The 7,762-nt window shown below is 40.9% G+C and overlaps 1 protein-coding gene across 2 annotated transcripts; it reads right to left on the bottom strand.

The window, feature by feature from the left end:
• Nucleotides 1-2,684: 2,684 nt before the first annotated feature.
• On the bottom strand, nt 2,685-6,467 carry LOC146671668 (cytochrome P450 2K1-like). 2 transcript variants are annotated; one of them, XM_085404016.1, is made up of 9 exons: nt 6,187-6,467; nt 5,927-6,089; nt 5,694-5,843; nt 4,487-4,647; nt 3,962-4,141; nt 3,737-3,878; nt 3,457-3,641; nt 3,215-3,356; nt 2,685-3,134 (listed from the first exon to the last, which is right to left on the bottom strand). In XM_085404016.1, the coding sequence occupies exons 1-9, from the start codon at nt 6,379-6,381 to the stop codon at nt 2,947-2,949; spliced, it is 1,506 nt and encodes a 501-aa protein (XP_085260142.1). In that variant the 5' UTR covers nt 6,382-6,467; the 3' UTR covers nt 2,685-2,946. The 2 variants fall into 2 exon arrangements, with proteins under 2 accessions (XP_085260142.1, XP_085260144.1); XM_085404018.1 differs by lacking the exons at nt 3,962-4,141; nt 4,487-4,647 and having other exon boundaries at nt 3,737-3,808.
• Between the last annotated feature and the right edge of the window lie 1,295 nt (nt 6,468-7,762).

Raw genomic sequence — 7,762 nt, 5'->3', positions numbered from 1 at the left:
TCCTGGATCGCTTACCTGTGATCTCCTTTTTGGTCACCTGACTTCCCTTTGGTGTTGCAGAAATCATTCTGAAGCCTCCATCGCGGCTGGTCATAGCTGTAGAAGCCTCCTATGAGCCACTCTGCTCATGTTTCATGACGCGCTTTACTCGGAAGTGTGGGCCTTAGTTTTACGCAACGCCACGCTAAGTGAAGTGCTGCTGCTTTGCTTTGCTTTGCTTTTACCGTCTGTTGCCCTCAGACGTTGGTGTGTTGGTGGTCCTTGTCGTCTGGGGCTGGGCGCTCATGTATGTACCGGCTCACTCCTGGTGGCCGATTGGCGGGGCCGGGCGCCTGTGGCCCGGCTGGGCTCCTTCCGGGGGGTGGGATGCCCTCAGGCCTCTGGGCCTGAAGCTCGGTCCTCTCTGGCACAGCTGGCTGCTGGCAGAGCCCGCGGGCACACCACTGCAACGGGGCTATGGCTCCCCACACTCCCTAGCAGATCGTTACATGGAGAAACCTTTGGAATACAAGCATGCTGATCCACACAGGTGTGCACACAGGTGTACACACGGGTGTTCACAGACGCGGACTACAGCTTTCTTGGCTGCTGCCTCAAAGCACATTGTGCGCTGTCTATCTTGCGTGCTGCACAATATCGTTTATTATTTAGTATCTACTGTTATCTACTGCTAGCTAGTTTATTGTGATGGTGCTGTTTTTTTTATTATGTTGCTCTTTGTTGTTTGCTTTCTCTTCTGTTTTTTTTCTCCATACAGGTGACCCAGGTGTTTTGTTTGTTTTTCTTTTTTCTTTTTTTCTTTCTTTTTCTTTCTTCCCCCCCTTCTCACCGTCTCTTCTCCCCTTTGGTTTTCTTTCTCTCCCTCTCTTTCTTTCATTCTTTCTCCCTGTCCTATCCCCCAGTCATCTCTGTCCCGTTTGCAGCAACTGAAAATAAAATAAATTCATAATTATAATACAGATCAATCAAATGGACCAATATGGCAAGGCCATGATGATCCACTTGGTAAAATAAATCCGCTTGGCATCTTTCTTGGCCTCAAGACAACAATTCTGATGGCTAAAGATCCAAACGGGACACAAAAGAAAAAAGGGGAAAAAAAACCAAGGTGCAAAATAACTGCCCATGAACTGAGAAAAGTCAAGCGTGCAGCTGCCAAGATGCCACTTGCCACCAGTTTGGCCATATTTCAGAGCTGCAACATCACTGGAGTGTCCAAAAGCACAACGTGTGCAATACTCAGAGACATGGCCAAGGTAAGAAAAGCTGAAAGACGACCACCACTGAACAAGACACACAAGCTGAAACGTCAAGACTGGGCCAAGAAATATCTCAAGACTGATTTTTCTAAGATTTTATGGACTGATGAAATGAGAGTGAGTCTTGATGGGCCAGATGGATGGGCCCGTGGCTGGATTGGTAAAGGGCAGAGAGCTCCAGTCCGACTCAGACGCCAGCAAGGTGGAGGTGGAGTACTGGTTTGGGCTGGTATCATCAAAGATGAGCTTGTGGGGCCTTTTCGGGTTGAGGATGGAGTCAAGCTCAACTCCCAGTCCTACTGCCAGTTTCTGGAAGACACCTTCTTCAAGCAGTGGTACAGGAAGAAGTCTGCACCCTTCAAGAAAAACATGATTTTCATGCAGGACAATGCTCCATCACACGCGTCCAAGTACTCCACAGCGTGGCTGGCAAGAAAGGGTATAAAAGAAGAAAAACTAATGACATGGCCACCTTGTTCACCTGATCTGAACCCCATTGAGAACCTGTGGTCCATCATCAAATGTGAGATTTACAAGGAGGGACAACAGTACACCTCTCTGAACAGTGTCTGGGAGGCTGTGGTTGCTGCTGCATGCAATGTTGATGGTGAACAGATCAAAACACTGACAGAATCCATGGATGGCAGGCTTTTGAGTGTCCTTGCAAAGAAAGGTGGCTATATTGGTCGCTGATTTGTTTTTGTTTTGTTTTTGAATGTCAGAAATGTATATTTGTGAATGTGGAGATGTTATATTGGTTTCACTGGTAAAAATAAATAATTGAAATGGGTATATATTTGTTTTTTGTTAAGTTGCCTAATAATTATGCACAGTAATAGTCACCTGCACACACAGATATCCCCCTAAAATAGCTAAAACTAAAAACAAACTAAAAACTACTTCCAAAAACATTCAGCTTTGATATTAATGAGTTTTTTGGGTTCACTGAGAACATGGTTGTTGTTCAATAATAAAATTATTCCTCAAAAATACAACTTGCCTAATAATTCTGCACTCCCTGTAGTAAAAGAGACTTTAGTCTGTGGCTTACATGTTATTATGTTATTAAGTAAGCGAACGCTGTAACAAGGACTGATACAGTTTAAATGTCCGAACTCTGAATTAGTGTGGTCTCCATTCTGCTTGTTGGATTGGAGTTAAAGTCATGAGAAAAACATGGTCAGGGCTCTGTAATTTAAGTAAACAATGGCAGGGGAACTTCTGCAGACACAGGTAGGGCCCCAGCTGAAATGTGCTGATTTTAGCAATAATAGGCTGCTATTCTGTAACTGTGTAGTAACCTTTGGCCTAAATCAGAGGCTTGATGCAATCTTTCAGCAATATTGCCATGGTAACATTTCTGCATAACCTGTTTCTGCAAAATATCATTCAATAGTTAAACACAGAAACTGTGTATGTGTTAGCATGAATTTACTTTATTTACAATACAAACATAAGCGTAGATATATTGAGACCAATAAAAAGACTGCTGTTTTGAAAGCAGTAGTCTTTTTATTGGTCTTAATTTGTCTTTAGAAAGGATTAATCAAGGAGGATATGTAGACTAAAGTAGATGTCAGTGCATAGAATACCATCACTGTGCATTAGATTTACAGGTACTTCACTCTATAGACTAATGCTAATTCATAAGAAAAACACACAGTTATCAAAAATTTCTGGTTCTTTTTCATTGGCATCTGACAGCACACAGCTTCTGAGGTGAAGGAGAGAGTGTGAAGCCCACAACTGGTGTCAGGTCCAGTTCATCCTCTGAAACTCCAGGAGGGGGCGTGAATCGAAAGTGCTGAAGGAGAGACGTGAAGAACAGGAAGATCTCCATTCTGGCCAGACCTTCTCCGAGACACACCCTGCGCCCTGCAAGGACAGAGGTGAAAATAGTCTTAGGTATATGCAAGCGTAACATATTTGTTTATTTGGGTTTTTTTTAATGGCACCTGCAGAAAATGGCATGAAGGCATCTCTCCTGACAAATTTACCCTCCTGATCAAGGAAATGAGAAGGGGTAAAAGTAAACGGGTTCTCCCATTCACTCTCATCGTATAGGACTGAAGTGAGAAGGGGAAATACAGTAGTTCCCTGTAGCAGAAGTAAAGCATAATGTTCAAAATGTAAGTTAATATATAACAAAGAAAGAAAAACAAATTTGTGTTCACTGGAATAAATGTTAGCAGCAAACCTCTTTGATAAAATAGCCATGAAGGGAAACATCTCTGCTGGTTCTGTGAGGAATAGCCATGGGAACAAGGTTGCAAAGTCTTTGTGACTCATGGATAACAGCATCAGTGTACGGCAGGTTCTTTCTGTCCTCGACACAAACTTGTCGACTTCCAACCACCCTGTTCAGCTCTTCCAGAACCTGGTCTGCATGTAAATGAAATATAAATCAAATTTAACAATATGTGACCTTTTTTTAAGTTCATGTAAATTGAAACAAGCCTGGCGAGGAATTTCTGCACCTTGGATATGAGGGTACTTGGCCATGTACAGCAGACACCACTGAAGTGTATTTCCTGTGGTATCGGTTCCAGCTGCAAACAGATTTATCACACTGTAGAGCAGGTTATCATCATGATAGTGTGAATCCTTGATTTCAGACTTCTAGCACGACATATGGAGAAGAGTAAATGCCGTTAATGAACAACATTAACAGTATAGGACTGGAGTGACCGCTGATACCTCACCTCCAGTTTTTGCCTATGAATCAGAAACGCATCAACAAAGCATCTGCACATCTCAGGGTTGAAAGTCTCTTTAAGGTTTCCTATGATCCTTTTCATCTCCGCCTTGTTGTCTTCAATATTTTTCATCAAATCCCTCCAGTCTTTAAGAAATGGACCCAGCCACGGAACTATGTTGTATATCTGTTAGAGTGACCAATACAAATAAATTATAGCCAGAAAACATAACTATGAAAATCATGAGCCCCAGTTGAGCCTCATTTACTTATTATTGTTTGAACATGGGTTTCAAATTTTGACATATTCATCCTGATGCTGATAATCTTGGAATATTTGCCATTTTCGTTATGTTTGAAGAGGTGTAATGATGCTTTTCTACACATTGTTGTGCTATTAATTGAACATGTTTGTCTTGTTAACATTTAAATGAATTCATTAGACAAATAAGGAACATCTTACAATTTCTAATTTCAGAAGAGATGTATATCTGTACTGATTTTCCATGTCAGCATTAAATTATATAAGCACCAGAAGGGAAGCTGAGCCCGTCAGACGGATGGACTCATTGTCTCTTTCCACCATAGCTTGGAAGACAGGATCTTTGTATTCAAACCTCTTTCCAAACATTATAGCTGATATAATGTTTGAAGCAGCATAAACTAGTGTCTGCCTATTGTTGAAGGCTTTCCCTGTAATAAAAAATAGTTAGAAATAATTAGATATAAAATATATAATGAACTGCCACACATTATAAATACCTCAGTTTAGGCTCACTTTGAGATAATGTAGCATTAATGTCATACTGGCTGTTCTGACTCAGTGTTAAGGTTACTTTTTTTTTTTTCAACTAAAGTAGGATTATTGTGAAGTGTTAGACATCATAACCCAAAAATGTAAATGTATTGTTAGTTGAGCAAAATAATGTTAATATCCACTCACTGACCATTTTATTGGGCACACCTGTTCAACTGCTTGTCAACACAACAATCTCACTGTCATTTAAGCATGTAGACATGGTCAAGAAGACCTGCTGAGGTTCAAAATGAGCATCAGAATGAGGATGAATGATTACGTTTTTACTCTGATTTTCCAGCAAAATCTACTCAAGGGTTTACAAAAAAATTGTCAAAAAAAAGAAAATATCCAGCAAACAACAGTTCTCAAACTGCTAAGAGGTGGGCAATGGTAACTCACAAAGCCACGTGTTGCAAACAAGGTATGCAGAAGAGCATCTCTGAATGCACAACATGTTGAACATTGAAGCAGATGGGCTAACAGCGAGAGATGGGCACACAAGGTGTCACTCCTGTCAGATAAGAACAGGAAAGTAAGGCTACAGATTGCACAGACAGTTTGAGTACAGTTCCCTGTACTCAAATGCTCTTCACAGTCAACAGATCAAAGTCCAATAGAGAGTGCCTTTGGGATGTAGTGGGATGTGGGATTTAAATCCACAATGTGAAGCTGGCAAATCTACAACAGTGAACCGTTAATGACCAAAATCTGTGAAATGTTTCCAGCACCTTGTTGAATCTGTGCCATGATGAGTTAAACCACTTCTGAGCCCAAAATCGTCTCTAACCCAGTACGAGCATAGTGTACCTAATGAAATGGCCATGGGTATATTTATATTCCTCTCTGCTAAGGTTACTAAGTATTTTCTTTATTGAGTCACTTGTTTAACCAATGTGATTGTGTTTGAACTTGTCAAATTGTTCAGTAGAGCTCATGTTACCTTGATGCTGTTTAAATTCTTGGATCAGATAGTGACATTCATCAATGATTTTTCCCTCACTAATCCTCTTGCCCATTCCAAAATCTTTCAGGGTACTTAAAGCAAAGCGCCTCATTTCCTTCCACGAGTCACCATTGGAAAATAGTATTCCTGGAAGCAGATAAAACTGTCTTTTTAACAAGAAGAAAATGAGAAAATAAATAAAGTCACTAACTCAAAGAGGATTTTCTTACCATGTCCTTTGTTAAAGTCATAGAAGACGGGCATGACTTCTCTGTTTCCAAACTCTTCAGCATGGTTTACTAGAGCCTCTTTGACTGCCCTGTAACCTGCTATGACTATGACCTTCTTTAGTCCAAAGTAGACTGTAAACACTGGTCCATATGTTTTAGACAGCTGAACAGAAATCATGTGCACATAGGTGAGATTCATAATCCGAAACAACAATGACAAAATTGTATTGTCTAAGTTTTTTTTTTTTAAAGTTTCTCACATCAAAGAGAGATTTGTCGAGCCTCTTGGGATCGACCTGCAGCAGGTTACCGAGCAGAAGAAAAGGTCTGGGTCCTGGAGGCTCTCTCCTTTCTTTAGAGCTGAAGCTGGATAAAAGAATCTGAATGATCAACAGGCCAATGATGACCCCCAAAAGCAAAACGGAAGTGGAGGACTTAAAAAGCTCTTCAAGCATGATCCTGGAAGCTTCCTTTTCTGCTTTTCAGAAATAAACACTTTCACAAGTGTTCTAACACTGAGTGTAAAGCACTCCCCACTGAAATGCCAGGCAGCAAGTCGGCATGTCAGAACAAGAATTTCCTGTTTTGCAAATTTTGCCCCACACTTATGGAGTGCCAGGACTGCCATAATGAATTAATTAAATACACCATTAAATAATTAATTAAATGTGGCAATAATTAATTAAAATTGGAATTAATTAATTAAATAAATAGTTATGACACATGTAATTAATTAATTATTGACACATTTAATTAATTATTTATGTATTTCACATTTTAATTAATTATTGACACATTTAATTAATTATTTAATGATATATTTATTTATTTCATTTTGGCAGTCCTGACGCCTGGCTCTCATCTTGAAATAATTTTATCTGTCAGCCTCACCCATCAAACTCAGGGGGCGGGGTTAACGCTGCCCATGCAGCTTCTCTAACATTTGATTGGTTGCCGTGCAAAGTAAGTCAAAACAGGTCGATCCAAGATAATCGATTGCTTGTGTAGACTTGGGGCAGCCAGGTATCCCAGAATGCAGATCAAATCACAGGCAGCGATGGTGGTGGTGTAGTTTTAAAATACCCCGTTTTTCTGTCACCAGCTACACTTTTAACAGTGTTTTAGCCGCGACTGTCGCGACGTATGTCTGGTCAGGTTGTCAACATAGAACATGTTTGCAAAAGTGCTCAGATGTTTTCAGAGATTTCACTAGCTCTGCTAACAATTAGCATGCAGAGTGCACCCAGGGGGTTACGTTAACCGGTTTGTTTACATATTCCACTCTCCGTGTTCCACATGTTGCATTCGCAGATTCTCATTTTCACCGAACGATCGTCTCTTTCCGCCTGGTCTTGTGTCTCTGTGCTTCTGTAACATAAAGAACGAGCTGACATTTTTCTCACGAAGCAGCGATCAGCTCAACAGACCCTCAGTTTACCTGCATGCATCCTCCTCCTCATCAGTCAGCTGTTTAACACCTGCTGCTAATTCAAGAAACACGCCTAGTTACCTGGTGATAGTCACAGTTTAACTGGGCAGCCGGTGCTCGATATAAAGCAATGTCAGCGCATTTTTCTGCACAAGATAAGTAAATATAGTGTTTTCCCAGAGCGCAGAGCTGCTGGAGCTTGTTTCCTTACAGAGCACTTTATAGGCGAACCAGCTTCATCAGCGGCTGATGTCCAATCACCGGCACACAGCTTTGAAACCTCAGCTGAGTTTTAGCTCTCAGTGGTTAAACGCTGGACTTCATTCACTCAGGTTCTGTCTGTCGGGTCACGTTTACTTCGCTGTTTTATTTACAACTGAGCAAATCGGTTTGGCTGAGGTTAAAGT

Source organism: Rhamphochromis longiceps, linkage group LG4, assembly GCF_057381845.1.
Source record: "Rhamphochromis longiceps isolate RC_006_pf linkage group LG4, R_longiceps_female_GT1.1, whole genome shotgun sequence".
Lineage (NCBI taxonomy): Eukaryota > Metazoa > Chordata > Actinopteri > Cichliformes > Cichlidae > Rhamphochromis > Rhamphochromis longiceps.
This window is presented reverse-complemented; position numbering and strand designations above follow the sequence as displayed.

Bases quoted from the DNA above. Each gene is read 5' to 3' on its own strand.
- LOC146671668 (XM_085404016.1), bottom strand. From the start codon at position 6,381: ATGCTTGAAGAGCTTTTTAAGTCCTCCACTTCCGTTTTGCTTTTGGGG. The intron at 4,648-5,693 runs GTAACATGAGCT...TTTTTATTACAG, and splicing joins AGAATTTAAACAGCATCAAG to GGAAAGCCTTCAACAATAGG. The intron at 3,357-3,456 runs GTTTGCTGCTAA...CTTCTGCTACAG, and splicing joins ATGGCTATTTTATCAAAGAG to GGAACTACTGTATTTCCCCT.